Raw genomic sequence first — 24,547 nt, 5'->3', positions numbered from 1 at the left:
ATTCGCAATATTATAAGCAAAATTGAAATTTATCATTTAAGTTCTAGTCTTCAAATTGTGATCAAATTTAGTCAAGTTTATGAAAGATGACCCACAACGGTTATACAAATTGGGCCATAACTCATTTGAGTAACCAATCAAGTATCTTTTTTTTTATACTATATATTCTTCCTTCACCTTCCGACGCTATATTTTCCTAAGCAGTGTACACTACATTTATATTATTTAAATCCGATCGGATACTGAAAAGGTCAAAAAATGAAGGCCGTGAATTATAACTGGACGATGGACACTTTTTTAAATGTAAAGAATATTTTATTTAGTTTAACATAAATCACAAAACTACAAATGGGTCACAATTTCACTATGTACACGGCGATATCAACGACAACGATAACGACATCACACTTGCCTTGCCACACCCAGCATGCCACCGGCTGTGGCGCCCAACAACTGCCGCACGGTTTGCAATTCATCTCGCAGCGCCAGCACCTGGGCTCGGAGTATGGAGTTCTCCTGCTCGAGGAGTGCAGCACGGAACGCAATGCGATCCTCACGTATTTTGCGTGCATCCCTCGATTTTTTCGCAGCCTCATTGTTGCGCTTTCGTCGCTCATAGTATTTAGCATCTTTTTGGGCATCCGGAATGGGTCGCTTCTCGCCACGGGCACGCCGATGCAAGAATCCCGGAAACATGCCAACACGATTCAGCTCCATCAGTGGAAAGTCAATGCTTTGGAGCGCATGATTTGGCGGTGCGATATATTCGAAAGCGGGTAATGTGGCGCCGGAAATACTGCCATTGGACTTGGATGCCAACAGGCTGGGTATTGTGAGTCCCGGCAGTCCAGGCAGACGAAGATTGTGTGTTGCAGCAATGGAGTAGGCTGCATTGCCACTTGGCTCTAGTTCAATGTCCAGTTCGCTGTGCAGGGAAAGGGTCTCGGTGACATCGACAATAGGCGATTTGGCGGGAGAATACATTTTTCTCAGCAGCTCACTGGATCTCCGGCGACAATATTTGTGAGATCCGTTCGCGTCGACTGTCGCGTTGTCTCTGAGCCTGCGGAACTTATTCCTGCCCAGAGGCTCACCCGGTTGTCTACCAGGTAATTATAGGTTACAGTCACACATACACACACACTCACATTCATTTACTGCCTTCCCCCAAGTCGCACCCCAAACTCTAAGGCGATAGTAAGCAAGTAAATCTAAGCCATAGCGCCACAGGCCGCCTCCCGGTTGATTCAACCAATCACGCAATGTTGACGGTAATTATTCGTCAAATACATGACACTTTTCCATGTTGAATGACATTTATTTTGCTGCACAGTTATAAGGGTTTCATATAACTGGTTAGTTTGATTAGCCACCACCCTCCGAGTTCGTTGCCTGGACAAAAAGATAAAAGGTAAAAAAAAGAAAACAAGCCGTTGACCACATGTCGATGTCGCGTTTCTGATTTCTTTTGGGGGGTGTTGCCCGACATGGCCAGAGCCTAGACAGGGTTATATGAGTTGGCCAACTATTATGCAGCTTGGTCCGACGGGCTGAAAACTTTTACCAAACAGCCAATGAGAACGGTCGATTGGACGTGACTTGGAAAGTGGAATTGGAATTGGGCGATTGGGTGTTTGGGCGGGTTAGCCAACACTTGACTAAGCGTAAAGAGCTTAAAAGCCGACCCCACATAGTAAAGGAATTTCTCGTTGCACTTTTAATCGACCGACATTTTGTAGATGAAACGTTATGATTGTTAATAATGGATGTCATTGTCAGAATGAACGATTAAAGGGGATAAAGTTCGACATCCCCTCAAATCGTCCATTCTGACAATGAATCGATATCACTAATTTCACTAATTGCACTGAGGAATATTTGTAGTCTAAATTTACTATAAAATTCGTGGATAGATATGATGTTACTTATGTTTATGTTATATATACCCTGAACTCAATAGTAAGTGGCAGTAGTCTTTTTTAGACCTTACCTGAACGACTAAGGGCTTACTCTACTCTTACGATCTACTCTTTGATAAATGTAATGGATTGTATTTCCTGCCATATGCCAAGACATCAAATTTAATCTGTGCATTCCTGCATTCGAAATATCAAATTGCCTTTCCTCGAAAATTAGAAGCATTAAAACAAAATATGAAATAAAATAAATTCCACATTCTGTAAAAATAGATTCACAATACGTAATGTAATAAGAAATGGTTACAAAATAAAGTAAATGCGGATAAGATTATAAGGTAACCTTCTAAGCAAAGATATTGTATTAATATATAAATAACTAAATAATAATTAGTATAACTAAAAATTCTTATACACTTTTGCATAATTAATAATTTTTAGCTTGTAGCAATAGAAGGACTATAGAAAAATAAATAACACATTGTCACTTAATGAACGTCATATAACTTCTATACAGTCTAAAATGGTAAAGCAAAACAAATGGTAACTATTATTCATTTAAAATCAGAAGATTATATCAAGTTATTCTTCCAGCTTCTATGTAGAATTACCAGTTTTCAGAAGCTGTCCCTTGGTTAAAAATCCTAGTTAAAAATTCTGTTGACAGACGGCTTACCTCTTCAAAATCAAACATCTAAATGAAAATGTCAAAGACCAGAGGAGAAAAGTAGTACCTAAATTTAGCCATTATACAATGTTATGTGACAGATCCATCGAAGCAAACTAACAAGTCATTTGGACTGTCAATCAATAGAATATAGGAAACTAAGCGAGTTCCCGAACAGGTCAAAATTCAAACGAGACACTCGCGACACGTGAGTAGCTTAAGCAAGACATAACGTTTAGCTATAAGGTGGGTAACAATAGTTAAAAAGTGCATAGTCAGCCCTCAATTTGCCTAATCTAACTCATGAAGTCATCAAAAAGAATACGACGTTTATACGATATATATATATATACATGTGGGTAGATATAAGCATGACAGAATGGAATAACCCGCTTACAATTTGGTAACCTTACCCTAAAACATTTAACCACATGTCATTCGTGTCGTCTTCAACCCGTTCGGTTTGAGAAAGTGTCACCTGTTCTGGGGAAACAAATTGCCAGTTGGACGTTCCTAATAACCGGAAGTCAGCGCCAGACGAAGGACGACTGAGGAGAGACGGTGGCATCCTAACAATATTTCATAATGTATGCGCTAATTTATTATCTGTTGGCAAAAGTTCTACCATACGGTAGTTAACGATTTGACTGTTATGCCCTTTTGGGTAGAAGGCTAACAATAGAACAATTTTCATTTATGACGTTACAAAGTTTATGGAATAAAAGGACTGCCTGTTACTTAGACTACGTTACGTCTGCAATAAACGTAAGGAAATGAATTGCACAAAATAAGGAAAGCATTTACGAACGGAACTGAAAGATAATACAAGAAGGAATAGATTTGAAGAATTTAGTTAGTAATATTCGATAAAAAGATTTGAATTTTCCTTGTAATTTCCTTGATGCAGCACATTTATTGACTCCAGTACCCAAGCTTTTTATAGTGTACCACTTAGGACACCCCTGGGATCACAACACCAACTGCTAATGCATTGGGAGTCGTATTTGGGTAAGCTCTATTTATATATTAGGCAAATTACCAGGTAATAAAAAAACTGAACATGTAATTGTTACAATATTTGTACTGCTCCGGCAGCTAATTGAAGAGCAAACTGAAAGCACCGAACTTCGATGGACAAACTGTTAATGACACCTGTAATTGGATGACATTAGCGCTAAGTACGAGGGTTGTGCCCTGACACGAGTTTAACCCAGTAGGCACTGCTAATGTCGACCCTACATACGACTGAAGTTTTCTCCTCCCCCCAAAAAAAAACATTTGTCTAACGGCAAACACTATACTCATAAATTGAGAAACACGACTAAACCGTATAAGTAATAACTCAACGTAAACGAAAATCTCAAATTCAAGATGTGTGAGACACCCATCAGTGATTGTGAGCCAACCACATTGATGATGCATCCGAATGCTTATCACATTCACCTGCCCTTGTACATCATGGACATGGTTCGCATCTTTCAGGATCATCCCAAGTATGTCAATGGCATCAAGGAGCATCACATGGTCGAGATGTTGGAAAGGGAGTGAGTGCATAGGAGTTATTATGGATGACATTTTATTGCACACTCTTAATTTGCAGATCATTTGCATGTGGTGATTTGGAGGCTCAGGTAAAGACGGCTGTGATGGATCTGTCTGCCAAGGGATTTATACGTTATATTAATAACGGTTATCGTACCTTGGGACCCATTGCCAAATTGGCAAATGCCCGCAACGTGCGACACTTTTGTGCCACTTGGCAGCGCATTGCTGAACTGCAAAAGGTGAACTCGGATTTCCTCGATGGAAGCAGTGTCATCACCAATCAACGCACCAAATGCAATAGGCGTAGCTCCAATTGCTGAGACACTTTTGTTTTTGTTTTTTAGCTTTATTCGTTTTTTGATTTGATCGTTCGTTAAGTTCCGTGCAGGCAGCCGTCGAACCCAAATAACACATACGAGTACACCAAAATACTATTTCATCAAAATTATTGTTAATAAAGGCCAAAAATGTAATGTACTTAAAGGGATGTTCATCATCATTATATTGGTTCTGAAACATATGTCAAGGGTCTCCTCATACTTTTGACACTTAACCCTGTATTTAAGTCACCCATAATTATCGTCCATGGTGGTCCCAGCAGGTGTTCTGACAACCAGGATTTTAAGCGACCGGATGATGAACCTATTTAAATAGATGCACAAAAGGTTTACACCACAAGTATATAAATCGAATCTAATCAATAAATAGACAAGCAAGAAAATTGCACATTATATTCACTATTAGTCATTCAAAGCTACATCCGCTACATATAGGAACTTAATTAAATTGAAGGGCTTATGTTTCTAGAATCATCAACATCTATCAAGTCTCTATCAAATCACTGAGTATTAAAAACACGGAAAAAAAGTCAAAAAATAGTGCAATATAAAAAACATTAAGTATGAGTTGCATATTTATTTAAAACAGAACGGTTCAATTTCAAAAATATGCTTTATTAATTAAATAAAAAACTAAAATAAACATTAGGTGTGTCTAGTGTTTTAATATATTTGGTATTCTTTGTATAATATATATTTAATATTTCTTGATTGTTTTTATAACATACGTACGTACATATATGGAAAATATATTAGAAAAAGTTAAAAAGGTTATCAGTTTAGCATTTTAGTTTTTAGTAACACGCAAGCATTGCAGAACTTTTACAGCGTAATCACAGGCCTCATCAGCATTATTGATAATATACGAATCGTAACGCTCTTTGCATTTTTCCAGCTTATTGCGTCTCGGTTCAAGTTCTTCATTTCCATCAATTCGACTTAAATCAATCCTTCCGTCAACTCCCAAAATATCATCCATTAGACACTTAAGAAAACACTTCATTTTAAGTGGAAGACCATCCAAAATTGTGTTTCTCGGCATAGATTCCAATTCGGATTGAGTTACGCTATGAATCTCATAGCATTTTTCATTACCATGACATATGCAGAGCTGGAATAAATTCTTTTAAAATTTCCAATTTGTACGTTACTTAGTTTAAGGAGCTTACCAAAGTCAGAAATATGAAAAGTAGAAAGCCCGACTGCATCGCGTATAAGTTATACAAATAATGCAAGATGAACTGAAGAAAGTTTGAGATGGGATTTGAATTCGATTACAAAATAATCATTGAATCAATGGAGCTTATCGATATTGAATTAACTTTGATTGGAAAATCGCATCGACCATTTTATATATACATATGCTGGGATAGTGATGCTATATAGTCACTATTATATTGGCATATACGATTGATTGATTCATTTCATCAAACCTTAATACAGAGGTGTGAATATAAATTGATTACCATATTTCAAATTAACTTTTATAACGTTTAATTATATTTTTTAATATTTACCAATAGAATCATTATAATTAACAACATAAATATATGAAAACAGATGTTTAATTTTAAGACTGTATAGATATTAATAATTCGTTAAACTTGGTTCTCCATTCGAAATTTATATTTAAAAATATCTTTTATTGTAGTATAAATATTATAGTGTATAGGATTAGTTTATTTATAACTACTTACAGCATTGTTTGCTAAATATTGAAAGATCAATAAATCACGATATTAATAAACATAAATTATTTAAAGCATTCAAATTGAAGTCTTCTTAGATTCACTATAATTGGTTCTGTAAATATTTTCAAAGATTAATAAAGAGTTATTCAAACGTGCAGTTGTTGGCTCTCACAACGCTGCATGTCCCCTGATGGGTCACAAATGACTCAAGCGCAGTACCCTTTTGGTTGCTCAAGCATTTAAATTGTCAACACCAGGACAGAGACAGGCAGTTGTCATTTGTCGTCCGCCTCGTATGCGACTCGATATGTGACCCATGCACGCATGTGATCCTTGCCAGGTGTTATTTATTGCCTTTCTAATCGTTGCGGCATAATCTATTAGCACCCGCCGCGACGACGACCTCACCGACCCCAATTCAGAATGAAATCTAGCTTTAGCTACTTTGGTTTTTGCGCTTGCACATTATGGGCAATTAGGATTATTATTATTTTATTGTTTTAGTTTTCAAGTTTTATGACAACATAAATATTCTTTTTCCCAATTTGTTGTTTTAATGGCTAATAATTGGCCGGCTAACAATTAATCAATATGTGAACATTGGGAAACCTTTCATATCAAGTCAGCTCTTAGTGGTTAATTCAAGATATTCAAAAATCTTTACCTTCTTTGTAATTAATGTATTCAGTATATTAATTTATCATTTATAATATTATCATTTACGTCGAAAACAATCTGAGGAAGTCTCTTGATACTAGAACTCGGCATTCTACCAAAGACAAAAACAATCATTGGATTTTCAGGAAGTAGATGATCATAAAAGCCATTAATGCAAAAACTATTATTCCCGCTAACATAGCCACATATCGCCACTTGTGACTTGATAATTCCGGCATCTGGATTTAATATCTTGTAGTACTCGAAAATATATGAACAAAAGTTTAAAAATAAACTAAAGCTTTTGACAAATTAAATTTGAAGCAAATGCTACTTACAATATTAAAAAAAAAGTAATCCACACATACCCTTCTTTTTCAGATACATAAATTAAAGATTCTGAGTTGTAAAACATTCTTATCTGACAATTGCGATTATAAAGGACTTTAATCGTAAACATATTTGAGCAAAATCTTGTCCGCAAACGACAGCTGCTATATATCAATTTTGAAATCCAAATACCATAAAACAAAAACTCCTGTTGTAGCGAAAATGATTATGCCGACGACCATGATTAAGATAAATATCTTATCGGCTCGTGAGATCTCGGGCATTCTTCTACTTTTTGATTGTTAATTTGCGTTAACGCTTGATACACAATTTAAGCCGAAAAAAATATTTAAATGAAAAGCAAATGCTACTATATATTTTATTACCTCTTTTTTCTTTTGTGAATATTGAATGGTTATTCAACAATTCAAATTAAACATGACTTCCAAAAATTAAAATTTGTCATAATATTGAAATTATTCTGTTTCAAACAGAATTGTGAAAAGAATAGTATGTATAGGAACTTAGAGTTTCGACAGATATTCAAGAATTAATATGCCGATTAAAACAGTATTTAATACTCAAACGAAAACTATGGTTAATACACCACGTCTAGGCTGAGATGAATTAAACTAAATGAAAACAAACTTAAATTGATACAACTTAAAAAAAGTCATCCGACACGAAGTAACCACGCTTTATCATTTTCTTGATGATTTCCGCATGACTACCCAATAATCTAATAACATATCCATCGGGCGTTTCGCTTTCAAGCAACACATCAAGCTCTTCATTAAGTAAGGTGCTCTCAAGGAACTCAACGCACTCATTGCTTTGCTCAAGCGATGGCTTAACGTCTGCAATCATACAACCAACGGCACGATACGGCTTCAGGCTTCGGGCATCGTTGCACTGCGCCATCGAATCGATGTTGACATACTCTGTATTGCCATAGTCGATATAAAAGATTTTAAACAGGTCATCTAATTCGTCGATGATCTGGGCACGGTAGTAATAGCCATCGGTGTAAAGCGCCAACACTATGTCGAGCGGACGTGGTGCACGGTGCAGCTTCAGCTCTGAATCTGGCACATCTTTTTTGGTCCACACAAGCGGCGTAGATTCGTCAATGAACTGCACATAAATCTGAGTTGAACTTTTAATATATGTGACCAGTACGCGCACGACGCTGCCCAAATCTTTGGGTGATCGGCTGGCAATCGGTAATGCATCAATGCACTCTTTGTCCTTAGTAGCGCCATGTGATGCAAAATGTTCATGCATCAGGCGGCAATGAGATCCTAGATTAAATTGAAATTATTATAAATTAACCAAGCCAAGTTATCATTATCGCATAATACCTTTAAAGCAGCCACCAATATTGGGATCATAGAAGCGACAAATACGTTTATCGTCGGTAGGATTAAAACCCAACACGGCCTTCACAGCATTGCTAGTGCCTTCCTCAACAGTCTCGAGTATGGCCTTCTGTTCTTCAGTCAATTGCAGAGTTGACTGCACTAAATCTGGATTGGGTATAACAGAGTGCACTTCCTCATCATAATCAGGCGGTGTTTCTTTTGAGAATGAGTTTGCTATTCCCTGGTCATACTGTTTTGGACCCACCGCTGCAAGCTCCTTCTCTACGGCGGACTCCGTCTTATGCTCTTCCAATACTTCTACCTCCAAGTCCTTGCCATTGTTGGCCAATACTCTTAGCTGGATTCTTTTATAGAGAAATTGTACCATGTGGGCAATTTCGAGATTGTGAACTTGACATCGTATAGCTTCTGCCGGCATGGCAGACATATCCTTGGGAAGACCAAAAAATGCCTCCGTACCGTCCAAATGAATGCCCTCGCCATAGTCCAACAAATAGGCATAATAGCCGCCATTTTTATTGGGTGCATTGATAACCACACGTGGCATTATCTTCTGCTGGGCATCGTATACAGCGAAGATCTCGCCAAAGTCGGGAATCTGTTGCAGCGCCACGAGCTGCATTTGGCAAGCCAGAAGTTTTTGAAGTGGCGTTGTGTCCTTGCCCCACATACCAACGTAAATGGAGTTCTCAACAATATCGACGTGCATTACATTGGTCTCCACGATACTGTCTATGACATAGGGTGAAATATTTTTCACCAATTGATGGTAGGTTTCTTCGCTGCTCCTCTGCTTTCCACCCCGCGGTGGCAACAATTCAGCTGTATCTTTTACGTTACCGTCCGAGTCCGAATCGACTCCGCCCACTTCGATTCCATCCAGATTTGTGTGATTCCCTTGCTTATTGTCAATCTCCAGAGATTTGCGTTCATGGCTTCTATCGCTGCAAGGCATGCGACGATTGCGATTGAGATTAATGTGGAAATTCAATTTGATCACATGCTCATTAGCAGTATTAACTTTACTCAATAAACAATCGTGAATTGAAATTAGGCGACCATCTGAAGCGCTATAATTTTTGCATTTTTCGGCAAGTGATTGGTGCGACAATTTTATTTCATCCATAAGGGCACTTAAGTTTGCATGTAATTTGTTTACATTGCGCTCGAATAGATTTAAAACCACTTGCAGATCATCTAACTCCATTTTGCAAATTTTCAAAATGTATTTAAAATATTTTGGCGTAGCAATTTAAAAGAACTTTCGAGGTTAGCGGTATAACAAGTAGGGCTGTTGAAAATATACAAAAATATCGATATACCGATAATAATTTTTTTCATTCGATAATAATATTTATAACGGAATATTTTTTTATTGATTACTAAAATTCATTATTAAATTTTTTAATTTATATATGAAATATCATTTTTATATTTTTTCATAAAAGAATATATTATTTTTAAATTATTCGACAACCCTAATAACAAGTGAAAGCTCTACAATTGCCATAGCTATTTGTCACTTTCTTGAGCAGGTATGTTCACCAGTGTTGTCGATACCAACCGACCTATGTATATTTTTAAATACCACACACGGTCACACTCAATATTTGCCGCATAAAAACGCGCTTCTCCGAAAGTGTTGTTTGTTACGAGTTCGGATTAAATTGTTGTGAAAATGAATGATGATACGTTGCCCACATTTGTAAGGCAGTTAACACACATGTGATAAATTTCAATTAATAGTTCTGACTTGCAGGCACTAGGTGATGCACTCGCCACACGTTGTGGCAACACACTCACCGCAAGTTTTGTGCCCGGCGGCTCTAAAATAGCGTTAAGCGCTTATCGCCCCTTAAAATGGAGCAGCCGCGATGCTCCCAGCGACTCAGCTGGTCAGGACATGGTGCTGATTCACATGGCACAAGAATCGTCCCTCTACACTGAGCCCCTCTTACGCAGCTTGTTATCAGAGACGAATGCCACATTTCAGACACTGCAAACAATGTGTCAAGTTCAGCATGGCACGAAGAAGGGATCCGAATATATTAAAATATCGCGAACTTATCGCAGCATAGTGCGCTGCTGCCTGGAGAAACTTGAGCATGCCAAGAAAATGCCCGAAGTACAGGAAGATGAAACCAAGGAGCAACAGTATGCGGATGCAATTATGACATTTTATGCGATCGAGTGTCTGTGGTATCTCTTTGAAATACTCTATATGCAGCAACACCACAATCAGCTTATTGTGCCCCAGCTTCTCGAATGGACACGCTTCCACTATCCACACACTGAAGATCGAGCCACCGACTTATTGCTGATGGCCGAAGAGGCAAGCGAAGTGGACAATTACTGGGATACGTTAAAGACACTAGTAATGCTCGGCCACCTGGATGTGACGCGTGCCATACTCTCGCAGCACCGCAAAGCCAACCAGGCCGCCTACCAATCCGCCGAAACTGTGCTGAAAACCATGCCCATCTATCAGGATGGTTATGCACTGCAAAAGTTCTGCTCCCAGTGGGAGTATTGGCACAACGACCTGGACCGCAAACTGGTGTCACAGGTGTTTGCCGCTGAGCCAGAGCTGGAGGTACTGATGCAGCTGCTGAAGGGCAGCAATGAGCACTGGGATGAAGAGCTTCTAAAGTCTCAGGATTGGTATGAGTTTCTTCCCGGCTATTTGCTGTATACACGACCAACTTGCAAGCCATTCGAGCTGCGCATTGCTGTCACTAATTGGCACAATCGCTGGTCGCAGCTACGTCCCGATTGGCAGATGACACAGATGAGTCGCATGGTTAGGCAGCTGATGGATCACGATGTCAAGCTGTTCATCTACGAAGCTCAAAAGCTAAACGATAGCCACTGGTTTGCCACACATCTGATCGATCTGATCTATCACTCTGGCCAACTCAAGACCCATTTTGATCAGCAGAATCTGTAAGTATTAATTGCATCTTTCCTCAAATTATATTTAATGTGCTGACACTCACAATAGAGACCTGCCTGCTTTGCGCCATGCGATGATCTTTGAGTTTGGTAGCTATTTGATGACCACACACAATCTCTGGCAGCTTGGTATTGATTACTTGGATCATTGTGGTCAGGAGGGCATTGCGGCCATTGAGTTGCTGCTGCCACGCATTCCATTAAAAACTGAACGGCAGGCGTTCAAGATTTTAGCACTCGCCAAGCGTCGCGGCCTTGTCAATGTCGAGCAAGACATCTGCAAGGTTCTTTCGAGGCGTGCCTACAATGATCAACGCTTTGGCAGCGCACTAGAATGGGCGATACGCTCCAAGGATGTCCTTGCAGTCACAGCCATTGCTGACTTTATATTAAAGGTAAGTCGTACACCGTGGGGGTAGTCATTTTGTATATTTAAACTATAAGCTTTTATGTCTTTACACAGCACTATTCTAAGACGGGCATTATGCTCTGCCAAGACGTGATCACAAGCATTGGAGGTCGCATGTTTTTGTCACCTCGCTTGGTCTTTCTCTCCAAGTACTACGAATTCTATGAGTTTTATCGACAGCGCGACTTTTTGTCCGGCGCCGAGCTGCTCATTAACCTCTTGGCTTCAAGAATAACCCCTGATTAGTAAGTTTCGCTAAAATAACTGTTTAAAAGAGGATGAATTATAAGAATTTAATTTGTAGTTTTTGGCCATCGCTGCTAATTGATGCATTGCCGTTGCTGGAGTCTGAGGATCCGAAGATATTTTCCAAGGAAACAATTGCCATATTGCAGCATCTGGAAATGGAGTTGGTGCCGCTAATAGAACGCAACAAGCTCAACACTGCCAAGTTTAGCAATGTGAGCCAAATAATTATTATTTTTATTTACTATTTGTAATGATTTATTTTTTTTTTCAAATTTTCAGCAAACTTCGAAGACCATTTTCAAAGATTACCGCGTGGAAAATATCGAAGAAATTCTGGACTTAATGCGCTTGGCGTGTGCTCGCAATCTAGCGAGAGCAATGATTATTGAGAATACGGCGCCCGCATCGTGATTTTTCAAAACAATTTCAAAACGTATTTTGTTTATAGTGTAATTTATTGTGTATTTCGGTTTCCAATACATCGCAATCTTAATCATCTTGTAAACGTTTATTGTTGCATTACTAATTTCTGGTAAATTTTTAATGTTTTTATTTATTTTTATTTTTTTATAATTTGTATATTTTGTGCCTCTTTGTCTGGCTATCATTTAATATTTACTGTAAGTACCAACAACTCTACTTGACGACTGACCTCATCAGCTGCCCGATCTGACTAAAAGAAATTCTGTCGCACTCTGTTTTTGTTTTGCCCACAATGCAATTCATTTTCAAAAATTGTAGCAATTGGTTTTAACATATTTTAGGACAGGGGAATTTTAGTTTTGTTTTTGGAATTTAACACATTAATCTATAGGATCATTTTTGTTTGTGTGTGTTTTAAGGCAAATTATAAAATGCTTAAGCCAAAACTTAGAACAAAATTAAAAATTAAAACCTAAAATGTACTATAGGTAAAAGCATATTCAGATAGTTTGAATAGATACTACGAGTAGTATGGTAAATTAGCTGCACAGAGTTTTATGATGAACATGCATCTAAGAACTAACAAACAACGCACAGAGCACAATGGATTAGTAGTACACGAGATATACATACATATATATATAGATATGGGCATTAATATTATTACTAAATGTTCTTTTACTTTTATCATTATGAGAATCGCACGGCCTTGTACAAATGTTATTTCCTAAAGACTACATAGGGAACACGCAACTACACAGGGAAGTATGGGCTCAGCTAAGCGATGACAATACTTTTCAAAACTAAAGCACATCATTTGATTTGATAATCCATAAAAAAAATATAACGTAAACAATCCAAATGTTAGGCAAAACTTTTAAAGTCAATTTGCCTCAACTCGAGGAGAACTTAAGTGTGTGTGAGTACGCTGCGTGTGTGGGTAGGAAATGTAGCAACTATCCGAGTTTTGGCATAATAAGACGATCGAAAACGCAGAGAGAGTTGAGGGACACTCTCCTAAGAAGTATTACGGCCAATTAGAATTTGGAGCTATGTTCGGTCTTGATTGAGTATTCTCGCTTTAGCTTTCGCTATATACACACATATATATATGAATACATATACATGTACATATGTGCTATATGGTAGAATATGGTATATAATTCGCGTATATAAGTCGAAAGATGTTTAGAAGTTGCCTAATTATGCTTTGCCGTGGTCGCAGCAGTCGCTGTTGCCGCTGCCGCTGCCACGCTCGTCGTGGACGCCGTTGTTGTTGTGGTTGCACTGGCCGCCACTGCAGCCGTGGCTGCCGCCGCTGCTGCGGCAATAGCTGCCGTAGCAGCCACACTGCCACTTGTAATAGAGCCCAAGCGCGACAGCGATGGCTCCCGCTTTGGCGGTACTATTGGCTTGGTCGGTATGGGTGGCGGAGCGCCGCGTGCCCCAGCCGGCGGTACGGTGACTGGTGGCACAGCAATGGGCACTGGATGTGGATGCGGTGGCGCTGAGGTCTGATCCAAAGCAGCGGCTGCTGCCAGTGCTGCATACTTGCCGCCCGGTGCACGTTGTATGGTTGCCGTTGGCTGCATTTTGGCCGGCGATGGCGATGGGGGAGCTGCCACATTGTTAGCTGCCACAGCACCATCTGTGATAGTGGCGTTGTTGTTGTTATTGTTGGCAGCGCCACTGCTGTTATGGTTTACGGCAGCAAGAGATGAAGGGACTGCGCTGGCGATGCCAGTCGGCGCTGTGGCGATGCCGACGACTGCGGCGCCGCTGCGAATGTTCTGACCTGGCACTATGGATCGGGCGATGCCCGTCTGGGGACCGGACACCGGCATGCTGCTCACTGTGGCGGTTGGTTGCACGATTTTCGCAATGTTTACCACGGGCGTGGCACATGCCTCATCTGGAAAAATGTGCAAAAATCAAATGTTAAACAAGCCAGACGAAATTAGCATTCAATAACAAAAAATTACAAAGAAATAAAATAATATGATGAGGCAAGCGTGGTCAAGAATATGGCACTCAACACCACAACGGATAGCAAATACTCGACTGGACAAGTAGGATAATCCACAGATTCGTAACTTAGCTTTAGCTGGCATGATTACTTATTACTTATAGCTGAGCTTGTGTATGCTTGAGTGTTTTGTGTGTGTGTTATCGTGGTGTCTGTGAGGAGGCGGATGCTTTAGTTGTTGTATTGGAGGTGCACTCGTCACGAGAACGAGACTAGAAAAAGAGATCTTCAAATCACCTTGCATAAGTTTTTCTCTAACAAAAGATTTCATCTTTGAGAAGTTCACGTAAAAAAAAGTTGGTAATATTATAGATTAATTCAAAATAAATATAAATTAAAAGACATTAAATCATAATCTGAAAATAAAAGGGAAACAGATGACATTACACTTACCGCTAAACTGACGCGTTTTCGTGGCAGCTGCCACAGCTGAGCCACTTGTCACCGATTGCTGCTGTTGATGCTGCTTCTTCAGTGCTTCGTGGTCGGTACGGAGTGTGTTCAGCTCCTGCTCCAGCTCTTTGACACTGCGAAATTCACAAAATTGTATTATAGAAGCAATTAAACCACGCACAGAGTTAAATGTTTAAGCATACCGCTGCTCTTCCTTGGCCAGTTTGGCCATTAATGCTTTGCGTTCCAGCTCCATTGACTGTGTTTGCTTCTCCAGCTCCTCTTCCATACGCAGCGACTTTTTACTTTCTTCCTCCAAGCCCTCCGCTATGGTATCCGATCGCTGCTTTTCCTCGGCCAATATTTGAGCCAAGTCCTCCGATCGCTTGCCTGCAAATAAATCCATGATATTGAAAAGTTTTAATGATTTCCTATAGAGGAGCACTTACCCTCTTCAATGTACTTCATCAAGATTTTTTTGCGCTCAGCAATGAGCAGCAGCACAATTTGCTTCTGCCTGTTGCGCTCGTACTCAAGCGTCTCCTGCAGCTTCTTGAGATCCTTCTCCATGTTCGCGACCTGAGCATGCTCAGCCTCCAACTGCTGTCGCAACTTGGTGCGCTCCATTTCCAGCCCGTAGGTTATATCGTCCCCTTGAGCAGTGTCGTGCTCATGCTTGCGCCTCTCCTCCTCCAGTTGCTGCAACATTCGCTGATTGTTCTCCAGCGATTCGGTTAGTATGTTTACCATGCGCACATGCGTTCCACGCTGCTTGCTGACCATCTGATACTGTTGCTCCATTTGCTGCTCGATAATCTGGCGCACTTCCATTTCGGCTTGAGCGGCCTGTGTGGACGACTCACGAGATATTAAGTTGCCGTTAAGGGCGATCTTATCGCGAAATAGCGATGCGTAAGGATCATTTGGCTGCACTCGCTTCGTCCGCAATTGTGTAATTAGTTGCTTCACACGCTCGTTGCGCAGTGCGGCAATGCAAACGTCGCGTGCCTGCAGTTCACCCTCCAAGTAGTAGAGCATCTTCACCAGCTCGCTGTGCGGCAATTCGGTGCGTCCATTGCCCAACTGCTGCTGTTGTTGATGCTGCAGCTTTTGGCCTGCACCCGGTTTCATGGTTTGGAACTCGTGTGAGGCATTTACGGTTACGCTGTCACTGCTGCTGCAAGCGGCTGTGGCTGTGGCACAGTTCAAGTCCAGCTCTTGCTCGGCGGCAATGTTGCTGCTGGAGGTTTGCTCCATTATCCTGAATTTCTTTACAGCATATACAACGAAAATGTGGGTGGCTTTTGTTGGGACTGCGTTTTAGTTGTTCGAATCGATTTCTTATGTTTGCACTAATTTATTGCACTTCTCGCCGCTGTATTGCGGTGTTTTTATGACATTTTAATGCCCGTACTTTGCGATAATTTGTCTTAATTCTTTTCCCTAAAATTCTTTGTTGCCGTGAAAAACTGGATACTTTTTGTTAGATGCAATCAGTGCGACCGTAGCTTGCTTTTCAAAATACACTATTTTAAGATGCTAAAATCCCACCTGTCTATAATTGTTAGTTTGGTAACACCTTATTTATAATTTTTTAATTATCATTTATTTAATTTATTTGAAGACCAACAGAATTCACAGTCAGTTAATTTCAAAGATAATGAATAAAGTCACGAATTTACAAAGAATTCATTCTCAATAGACCATTAACCAACAGTATATTTTAGGTGTATTTTTCGTCCTCATAAAGAAAAAACGTCGTTAAATGAACTGAACGAAACTTGCACGTTATTTCAAAACTGAAAATTTATTAGCATCGCAATAACAATCTATACTATTTTCTATAAACAAAAGGCTTCGACGTATTGTAAGCCAACGAGTTTCGTATGCGTTTGCCCACTAAACGATTTGCCAACGGAATCAACGACGGCTGCCTCACATAAACACCCGCGGCTTGAGGAGTCCAAACTCTCCAGACGCTCTCTGAATTATCCGGCAACAAGAGTCCCAGCCATCCTGCTGAGCTTAGAGTTATATCACAATTCAACCGTTTTTCAGACCGTTCTTTGGCAACTGGTCCACCACTTTGCACCACAATGTCTTCCGCTTGGCACTGCAATCCCGGCCAGCGGTTCAAGCGAGTCTGATCCTCACCAGGGAGCGGCACCCCCAGCAACGGAGTGCCCAGATAACGCTTATATATAGCTTCAGCTTGCACCGTGTCAGTAACAAGCAGCGGCAATATGTCTGCCGTAAACACAAACAATTTTGCCCAATCGCTGTTGAGCTCAATCAGATCAATGCGGGCCAAGCCACCGACAAATAGCGACATATTGGGTGCTAGGCGAAGTGCTCGGGGTTTTAGCATTCTCGTGGGTTGCAGGTGCAGCAGCTCCTCCGTGGTGAGCAGCGGTGTAATTTGGTCTGGCTGCATAACACCAGGAGTATCGAACACCCAACGTGCCTGCCGGTATTCCTTCTGGCGCTCGTTGAGGGAGGTAATTGGCTTAGTACCCGCTGCCATAGCGAAGGCATCATACACATCCGTGCGTTGCTCGAAGGTGCGTCCCACGTGGCCAATGAGTTGGGCTGATTCAGTTGCTGCCGGTGAGTCCCTAGCCTGATCGCGGCGCAGCTTTTCCAGTGATGCGCGCTGGGCACGCTCCGACAACAGGCGCTTAAAGCGTTGATATACACGCATATCAGAGGGACGCAATATAGGAAATTTGAGCATTTGGAGTGTGGTGCCTGGCCAGGCACAAGTAGTTGCTTTATGCACTAATTCACTAGCCTCTGGTCGACAATAATCCGAATTCAGCAATATGTTGAACAGCGTACTCTTGCCCACATTGGTGCAGCCCAGCAAATATACATCGCCCTTGTATTGCCAAATCTTGTGGAGCTTCGTGATGAGCTCTTCAATGCCGTAGCCTGTTTTAGCTGATATTAGGCTGACATTCTTAATATTGAGGGCATCAAAGCCGCCGTGCTGCACGAATTGATCTTTTAGGCAGTTCTGTACATGGTTCAGGTAGCTGTTGGAGTCACGCGGCAGCAAATCCACCTTGTTGCCGACCAGAAAGACGGGACGCTTGGCGCCCAGAACTTGCTGCATGCCTGGCCATATGGATCCGGGCAAATCGAGTAAATCCACAATGATGATGGCCAGCGCAAACTTATCCTGAATGCGCGATATAGTTTCCACATAGGCAGATGCGGGCACTTCGACGTCTAGTGCTATGTTGTAGTGTTTGAGAAAGTGACAGCGCTGACAGGTGATAGTCCTTAGCTCAAGATCAGAACGTCCCTGCAAATTCAAACTCAAGTAATACTTTTTAAATATTTTGTATAGTTTGGCAAACCTTAAAGATCTCGCTGGGAATGTAGCCAGGCATGGAGCTGCTAGCGCAGTGTAAATGCGCGCCACATCCGTTGCAAGGCACTGTGGATGGGGAGACTGTGGCATCTGGTGTTCCATGCTTGGAGTCTATTAACCCTGAATCGCCTTCGCTTCCACCCGCATAAAATTCATAGTCCTCCATCCAGTTTTTGGGATACGGTGGTATAGATTGTGGCGCCATCTTGCGGTCAATCTCCAGTAGTACGTGTAATGGTGGAAATACCGAGGGACTCAGATGCTTCATCTTGCCCAGCGGCGCCAAATTGTGCTCGAGAAAAGAGCTGTACTGCACATGCTCGTAGTTGACATAACGTTCTCGGGCCGCCTCCCATGCCTTTTGGCGGAAACTCTGATTGACATTGGCTGTTGTATTTTGTAACCTTTTGCAAGAGCAATATAAATTTTCATTCAACCTTTTGATGAAACACGATGTTTTCAACATTTTTGGGAATTTGACATTCAAACATTGTCTAATAGCTATGACACTATGTTTAGTGCTCTTAAACAGTGCACTGTGTGTGCGTTAAGTGTTGTGAAGCGTGTCGAAAAAAGCAAAAAACACTCGTCGGAAAAGAGAAAAAAGAAAGCAGCAAAGCAAGCATTAGCGAAAGCAGAGCGTGTACAGAAGGTGAGTGAGTGCGTGCTAAAAAAGCGTGTATGTATTAAATTGAGACTAAAAAGAAGCGAAAAACGTGTACAAAGCACACACAAAATGCATTTGCAATATACATTATTCAATTGCACAAAGTACAAATTGGTAAAAGTACAGAGTGCAAGCCAAATAGCGATTAGGAAAGTGTAGAAAAAAAGACACAAGTGTATGTGTGCGCCAGTGTGCGTGTGTATGTGTGTGTGAATTTGTGAGTGTAGCATGAGCGTGCTGTGTGTTGCGTTGCGTTCATGTATGTGTCAGTGTATATGAATCAAAGTAAAACGAAGCGCGACCTAATTTTAAACTACAACGTTACAATAATATTTGCATAAATAAATACAGAAATGTGCAAAAGCAATTGTACAAGTTATTAATACAATAGTGAAAATCCAAACATTTGTTGTTGTGGCATGCCACACGAACAGTTGCCGCCGTTGCCCGTCGCCGCCATTGTCTAGGCAGCAGCAACAACAACGACTCGCCTCTCGCACATTTCTTCGTTCCTTTGACTCTTCTTCCTACATACATATATTGTTGTTGTGAGCGCCATGTTGAGTAATACACGACGACAACAACAGAAACATTTGCGAGAGCGGCTCATCAATTTTGTGAGTGTTGCAACTTTCATTCCAACTCGTTTCAAATTGTCCCTCTATGCGCTCCCTAGAGCTTCGGTTCTCTTTTTTTTTGTATTTCTTCTCTGTTGTTGTCTTTGCTGAGGCTTAAAACTGGTATTTTCTTTATAATGAACTATGCAATTGTGGGAGTTTTTACTTATTGGTGTGCGAACAGAACAAGGTGGAAAAGAAAAATCAATAGTCCACCAATAGTAATACAAAATTAGACAATTTCAACATCATTCGACGTCTTTTCTTATTGCGGGCCCAACTGCTGTTTCAAACTAGTGCAAGTGAGATAGTTGCATTTCATAGAAGCACACGTACGCACACCAATGTAACTGAAATTTCCAGCAAATGTCTGCTCGTCGATGTAGTAGTTGTTGCTGCTGTTATTGTTGGTGTTGTAATGTAATTGCGAAATCATAACGGCAGTTGAAAGTTGAGAGCGCTTAGCCAAGAGTGCATGTGCTTGTGTATGCGATATGTGAACGTGTATGTGTTAGTGTGTTGGATCCATTGCTGTAAGTGAAGCGCTCTTAGACGAAGTTTGTACTCGCTACTCGGTGTATGTCTGTCAGTGTCTCCTTAGGCCGCCCACACACAGCCGGCGCAAGTGTAGCGCATATGGTAGCGTCAACAAGCTGGTCCCAGTCCCAGCGGCTGTCGCAACCACAACACATGTTGTCTGCACAGTGGAACAATTGCAGCAATCTCGATTTAGTAAAAATATTTCTCGATGATATGATATGTACATATGTATATAATTTTTTTTGAAGAGGAAATAAGGACTGCGATGAAAATGCATTAAAAGTGTTATTAATATAAAATATTCAAGAATGTCGTTCAACTTCTATTTATATACAGTGGTTCACAGCTTATTTCAACCACCACCAACCGACAACTTTGAGTTAGTGTACTGGCCAAACTAAAAGAGGTATTAACTTTATTTAAACGCAGGATTTTAGTTTAATGTTTTAATATACAAGATACTTTTCATTTATCCTCTAATTTTTTGTTTACTATATAAAATTATTGAAAAACAAAAAAATGCCAAAAAAAAGTACCACAGCTTATTTCAACCAGCTGAAAATAACTAAATATAAATATGTTAAACTGTGTATTTAGAATTTCGTATGACCTCCTTCTTGGTCATTAGCTCCTTCCAGACAGTTTGGAATAGATTCCACCAATTTTTTTGTGATATAGGGCCTAATTTTGTCCCATTCTTCCACTAAAGCCGTTTTAAGGTTAGATTTGTTGGAAAATGGCCTTTTTCCGATGTTCTGGTCCAAAATGGCCCAAAAATTTTTTACAACATTTATGTCAGGTTACTGAGCTGATGGTTTCATGACATGACGACAGTTGCACATTAGCCAATCTTGGCCAATTCCTGCCTTAAGCCTAGGGTCATTGTCTTGGTAGAAGCGGAAATCATCCTTAATGCCCAGTTTATCTGCACTTTGGATCAAATTGACATTCAGTACCTCTAGGTATTGAGTCTAGTCAATGGTCGCGTCAATAAAATTGAGTTTTCCGACTACGGCTGTGGACATACAGGCCCAAACCACGAAGCTACCACCGTAATGCGTGACTGTAGGCTTTAAATTTATCTTTTGAAGCCCGGAATTTGGATTCTGACCGACATATGGAGCTCCAACCAAGCCAAAAATGTTGATTTTGGACTCGTCCACAAATATGATTAAGTTCCAAAAGTTTTTATCCTTTCCCACATGCTCCTTGACAAAATTTCAAAGGAGCCTTTTGATTCGCGCGCCTTATAAACGGTTTCTTGCGCCTTATACTGTCATTAAAGTTACTTTCCCGCAGTATTCTCGAATTGATTCTGGGTGGCACGCCTTACTCAATTCCTCCTCAATAACACTGGCCAATTTTGGTGGCGAAAATTTTGGATTTTCCCGATTTTCCGGACAATATAACACGCGTCGGTCTCATTAAAAAATGCATTGGGTACATTTTTGCCCTTCTCATGCACTATACATTCCCGAAAAAAACAATGAAATGATTATTTGCACAGTCGAAACACTCAGATGCAGCAATTCATAAATTTTTGGACGGGAAAATCCATTCTTTAAAGGAGCTATGACGTCATTTTCCTTCTCAATTGTGGTTCACGGACCCATTTTGTAAAATACGCGTGTATTTCGAGATCTAAAGCTTAAAATGTCGAAAATCGAACTTCTATGTATTGAAAATACTATACACAAAGCAATAGATCCATAAAGACCAGTTATTTTCCTAGGAAACTGATCTTCACACAGCTGCAAAGTTGCTGGTTGAAATAAGCTGTGGTACTTTTTTTTGGCATTTTTTTGTTTTTCAATAATTTCATATAGTAAACAAAAAATTAGAGGATAAATGAAAAAGTATCTTGTATATTAAAACATTAAACTAAAATCCTGTGTTTAAATAAAGTTAATACCTCTTTTAGTTTGGCCAGTACACTAACTCAAAGTTGTCGGTTGGTGGTGGTTGAAATAAGCTGTGAACCACTGTATATATATGTATATATATATTACACTGTGCGGGAGCTACTAAAAATTCAAATAAGCAACGCAAATGACTAAAATGCAGAAATTGCCTTGAAAAGTGAAAGGCATTCAAAGTGAGCGCGGCACACGAGCGAATCGCGAGTTTTTGATATTTCTGTTTAACCTTTGTCGTTCTCTTTTTTCTTAATGTTGTTATTTTACTGGGGGCAGCTTTGCACATTTGACATTTTCCAACACACACAAAGTACATTCCGTTGGTGTTGCACATTGCGGCTGCGCAAAACACTTTTCTTGCTATTGTATAGAATGTTTTTTGGACTACGGGTGAATCGTCGTTGCTGTTGTTGTTTTTCTCAGCTGGTTGTGCAACGGTTAAAACGATAGCGACAGCGTCAGCGCGGCAGCTCTTTCGCAATTTGCAAGTTCGGTTCGGTTTTGCTCTCTCGCAACGGTCACACTCAAAAAAGTGGGGCTTTGTGCTTTTTTCGCACAAAAACACAAAAAAAAACAATAAATTTCGCCAAGTTTGTGCTTATTTTAATTTTGCTGTGCTACTTTAATGTCACGTTTTGTTGTTATTGCAATATATTTACAATTTTTGTACTTTGCAGAAATCAAATATAAAAACAAGTATTACGAGCAATTTGTACTGGAAACCTTTTGGCCGCGCATCTAAATTTCTCCTGTCTATATCACAACAACAACAACAACTGCTGCTGTTGTGAGTGCGCGTTTTCTTTTGAACGCTCTCCCAGAACCACAGAAAAACAAAAGCTTCTACATGATGTCGTCGGATCAACAATTCTTTCTAAAATGGAACGATTTTCAAACGAATATGGTGACCTCGTTCCGTCACTTGCGCGATGAGAAGAGCTTCACAGACGTAAGTACTAAGCCCTTCTTTCTTTTCGTGGGAGATAATTAATTTGGGTGTTTCGAAAAATGGTTCAACTGTTTCCACAACAATAATAATAAAAAGCCAACTCACCACCAACAAACTCTTGCCATGGTCATTTTTATAAGCCATTCATTTCTACCTGCACATCATCTACCTTTTTTTTTAGTTTTGCTTTACTTCGACATTTGTTATGTTTTTGTGTTGGGGAAAATTGTAATGATTTCCTTATGACTTGGATTTGATTTTTCCCTTACAGGTAACACTCGCCTGCGAAGGCCAAACCTGCAAAGCACACAAAATGGTGCTTTCAGCTTGCAGTCCCTACTTCAAGGCGCTATTGGAGGTAAGTGAACAGAATCGTGAAATAACAATGACAATATTTACTAAATTCCTATTTCAATTTAAAGGAGAATCCGTCAAAGCATCCCATTATCATACTGAAAGATGTCTCCTACATCCACCTGCAGGCAATATTGGAGTTTATGTATGCCGGTGAAGTTAATGTTTCGCAAGAACAGCTGCCGGCATTTCTTAAAACCGCTGATCGACTCAAGGTGAAAGGCTTAGCAGAGACACCTAGTTCTATAAAACGGGAGGGTTGATGGTATTTAAACCAATAATACACATAAATACACAACTATAAGAAACTTATATATGCAAGCAAGAAAACAAAGCAAAATTCCAACAACCATAACAACAAAAAATTTAAATTCGAAAATAGTGGAAAATTACAAAATGAAAAAGAGAAACATTTGAGATATATACGACACATACACAAAAATGACACACATACAAAGTTCATTTCGATAATCTATTCATACCATCCAAAACTCACATATTGATAGCAATTGACAGATATCACAGTTCAAACTAAAAAGTGAAGTTTATGATTATGAACCCCCAAAATTAACCATTACCAACTGCAATATTTATGAACCCGGTCGACCCATTGAACTTGATTTGTATCGTATTTTTAATTTCATCTTAAAATAGTTTGTAACATATTCTTAAAAACACACATAAACCACACACTGTAAAAAAGGCAAAATATGGACAACCCAAAACAAAACAAAACAAAAAAACGCACTTTTGTAAAGTAATTAAAAGAGAATTCATAAAGAATATATAGAAACATAATTATACATAATAATATATAGTGTGAAAAAATGTGCAAGTAGAAAGTTAAAAGAAAATCATCCGCACGCCCGCGCGAATATTTACAACAAAACACATTCAGTTAGTTTTTAAGTCACTAACTAAAAACAACCACAACACCATTCGCTCCACACACACCTCCACCCTCCTTCACAAAAGAAAAGAAACAAAAAACACCTCACTGAGAGACAGAGAAATATGAAAGAACAACATTTAAGTAAATAATATATAAACAAAATACAAAAATACCTTACATCTTAATGCAAACAATTTTAAATACTTTAAAGTTTCAACTGTTTTCAAGGTATTTTTCAACTTTCATCTACCCATAATT

The 24,547-nt window shown here is 39.8% G+C and overlaps 8 protein-coding genes across 9 annotated transcripts; 3 read left to right on the top strand and 5 right to left on the bottom strand.

Moving 5' to 3' along the window:
* Window positions 1-355: 355 nt before the first annotated feature.
* LOC117571514 (hepatic leukemia factor) lies at window positions 356-2,628 on the bottom strand. Its single transcript, XM_034253687.2, has 2 exons — window positions 2,593-2,628; window positions 356-1,392 (listed from the first exon to the last, which is right to left on the bottom strand). The coding sequence occupies exon 2, from the start codon at window positions 982-984 to the stop codon at window positions 403-405; it is 582 nt and encodes a 193-aa protein (XP_034109578.1). The 5' UTR covers window positions 985-1,392; window positions 2,593-2,628; the 3' UTR covers window positions 356-402.
* A 1,198-nt stretch (window positions 2,629-3,826) lies between these two features.
* Window positions 3,827-4,605, top strand: LOC117571515 (uncharacterized). The gene is made up of 2 exons (XM_034253688.2): window positions 3,827-4,127; window positions 4,184-4,605. Exons 1-2 carry the CDS (start codon window positions 3,955-3,957, stop codon window positions 4,446-4,448), a joined length of 438 nt encoding a protein of 145 aa, XP_034109579.1. The 5' UTR covers window positions 3,827-3,954; the 3' UTR covers window positions 4,449-4,605.
* Window positions 4,606-5,192: 587 nt separating this feature from the next.
* LOC117568924 (uncharacterized) lies at window positions 5,193-5,691 on the bottom strand. The gene is made up of 2 exons (XM_034249834.2): window positions 5,636-5,691; window positions 5,193-5,577 (listed from the first exon to the last, which is right to left on the bottom strand). Exons 1-2 carry the CDS (start codon window positions 5,672-5,674, stop codon window positions 5,254-5,256), a joined length of 363 nt encoding a protein of 120 aa, XP_034105725.1. The 5' UTR covers window positions 5,675-5,691; the 3' UTR covers window positions 5,193-5,253.
* Window positions 5,692-6,816: 1,125 nt separating this feature from the next.
* On the bottom strand, window positions 6,817-9,828 carry LOC117570877 (uncharacterized). 2 transcript variants are annotated; one of them, XM_034252770.2, is made up of 4 exons: window positions 8,506-9,828; window positions 7,531-8,445; window positions 7,153-7,462; window positions 6,817-7,075 (listed from the first exon to the last, which is right to left on the bottom strand). In XM_034252770.2, the coding sequence occupies exons 1-2, from the start codon at window positions 9,731-9,733 to the stop codon at window positions 7,808-7,810; spliced, it is 1,866 nt and encodes a 621-aa protein (XP_034108661.1). In that variant the 5' UTR covers window positions 9,734-9,828; the 3' UTR covers window positions 6,817-7,075; window positions 7,153-7,462; window positions 7,531-7,807. The 2 variants fall into 2 exon arrangements, with proteins under 2 accessions (XP_034108661.1, XP_051860192.1); XM_052004232.1 differs by having other exon boundaries at window positions 7,153-8,445.
* Window positions 9,829-10,100: 272 nt separating this feature from the next.
* Window positions 10,101-12,641, top strand: LOC117568252 (nuclear pore complex protein Nup75). Its single transcript, XM_034248732.2, has 6 exons — window positions 10,101-10,231; window positions 10,286-11,469; window positions 11,528-11,873; window positions 11,942-12,132; window positions 12,192-12,348; window positions 12,416-12,641. Exons 1-6 carry the CDS (start codon window positions 10,205-10,207, stop codon window positions 12,545-12,547), a joined length of 2,037 nt encoding a protein of 678 aa, XP_034104623.1. The 5' UTR covers window positions 10,101-10,204; the 3' UTR covers window positions 12,548-12,641.
* On the bottom strand, window positions 12,571-16,476 carry LOC117568253 (CTTNBP2 N-terminal-like protein). Its single transcript, XM_034248734.2, has 4 exons — window positions 15,428-16,476; window positions 15,182-15,368; window positions 14,979-15,112; window positions 12,571-14,471 (listed from the first exon to the last, which is right to left on the bottom strand). Exons 1-4 carry the CDS (start codon window positions 16,233-16,235, stop codon window positions 13,759-13,761), a joined length of 1,842 nt encoding a protein of 613 aa, XP_034104625.1. The 5' UTR covers window positions 16,236-16,476; the 3' UTR covers window positions 12,571-13,758.
* A 290-nt stretch (window positions 16,477-16,766) lies between these two features.
* On the bottom strand, window positions 16,767-18,905 carry LOC117572205 (nitric oxide-associated protein 1). The gene is made up of 2 exons (XM_034254871.2): window positions 18,341-18,905; window positions 16,767-18,285 (listed from the first exon to the last, which is right to left on the bottom strand). Exons 1-2 carry the CDS (start codon window positions 18,818-18,820, stop codon window positions 16,813-16,815), a joined length of 1,953 nt encoding a protein of 650 aa, XP_034110762.1. The 5' UTR covers window positions 18,821-18,905; the 3' UTR covers window positions 16,767-16,812.
* Window positions 18,906-18,917: 12 nt separating this feature from the next.
* LOC117572206 (longitudinals lacking protein-like) lies at window positions 18,918-24,106 on the top strand. Its single transcript, XM_034254872.2, has 4 exons — window positions 18,918-19,006; window positions 22,772-23,043; window positions 23,315-23,401; window positions 23,466-24,106. The coding sequence occupies exons 2-4, from the start codon at window positions 22,942-22,944 to the stop codon at window positions 23,658-23,660; spliced, it is 384 nt and encodes a 127-aa protein (XP_034110763.1). The 5' UTR covers window positions 18,918-19,006; window positions 22,772-22,941; the 3' UTR covers window positions 23,661-24,106.
* Window positions 24,107-24,547: the final 441 nt, after the last annotated feature.

The sequence above is a fragment of the Drosophila albomicans genome, chromosome 3 (assembly GCF_009650485.2).
Source record: "Drosophila albomicans strain 15112-1751.03 chromosome 3, ASM965048v2, whole genome shotgun sequence".
Lineage (NCBI taxonomy): Eukaryota > Metazoa > Arthropoda > Insecta > Diptera > Drosophilidae > Drosophila > Drosophila albomicans.
The sequence above is the reverse complement of the archived record's forward strand: the minus strand, read 5'-3'. Positions and strand labels throughout refer to the sequence as shown.

Coding starts and splice junctions, on each gene's coding strand:
- LOC117571514 (XM_034253687.2), bottom strand. CDS start 984: ATGTATTCTCCCGCCAAATCGCCTATTGTCGATGTCACCGAGACCCTT.
- LOC117571515 (XM_034253688.2), top strand. CDS start 3,955: ATGTGTGAGACACCCATCAGTGATTGTGAGCCAACCACATTGATGATG. Junction 4,128..4,183: donor GTCGAGATGTTGGAAAGGGA/GTGAGTGCATAG, acceptor CTTAATTTGCAG/ATCATTTGCATGTGGTGATT.
- LOC117568924 (XM_034249834.2), bottom strand. CDS start 5,674: ATGCAGTCGGGCTTTCTACTTTTCATATTTCTGACTTTG. Junction 5,578..5,635: donor TTTTCATATTTCTGACTTTG/GTAAGCTCCTTA, acceptor AATTTATTCCAG/CTCTGCATATGTCATGGTAA.
- LOC117570877 (XM_052004232.1), bottom strand. CDS start 9,733: ATGGAGTTAGATGATCTGCAAGTGGTTTTAAATCTATTCGAGCGCAAT. Junction 8,446..8,505: donor TATTGGTGGCTGCTTTAAAG/GTATTATGCGAT, acceptor AATTTAATCTAG/GATCTCATTGCCGCCTGATG.
- LOC117568252 (XM_034248732.2), top strand. CDS start 10,205: ATGAATGATGATACGTTGCCCACATTT. Junction 11,470..11,527: donor CATTTTGATCAGCAGAATCT/GTAAGTATTAAT, acceptor CACTCACAATAG/AGACCTGCCTGCTTTGCGCC. Junction 12,133..12,191: donor TCAAGAATAACCCCTGATTA/GTAAGTTTCGCT, acceptor TTTAATTTGTAG/TTTTTGGCCATCGCTGCTAA.
- LOC117568253 (XM_034248734.2), bottom strand. CDS start 16,235: ATGGAGCAAACCTCCAGCAGCAACATTGCCGCCGAGCAAGAGCTGGAC. Junction 15,369..15,427: donor GATGAAGTACATTGAAGAGG/GTAAGTGCTCCT, acceptor ATTTATTTGCAG/GCAAGCGATCGGAGGACTTG. Junction 14,472..14,978: donor GAAAACGCGTCAGTTTAGCG/GTAAGTGTAATG, acceptor ACATTTTTCCAG/ATGAGGCATGTGCCACGCCC.
- LOC117572205 (XM_034254871.2), bottom strand. CDS start 18,820: ATGTTGAAAACATCGTGTTTCATCAAAAGGTTGAATGAAAATTTATAT. Junction 18,286..18,340: donor TTCCCAGCGAGATCTTTAAG/GTTTGCCAAACT, acceptor TTGAATTTGCAG/GGACGTTCTGATCTTGAGCT.
- LOC117572206 (XM_034254872.2), top strand. CDS start 22,942: ATGATGTCGTCGGATCAACAATTCTTTCTAAAATGGAACGATTTTCAA. Junction 23,044..23,314: donor ATGAGAAGAGCTTCACAGAC/GTAAGTACTAAG, acceptor TTTCCCTTACAG/GTAACACTCGCCTGCGAAGG. Junction 23,402..23,465: donor ACTTCAAGGCGCTATTGGAG/GTAAGTGAACAG, acceptor TTCAATTTAAAG/GAGAATCCGTCAAAGCATCC.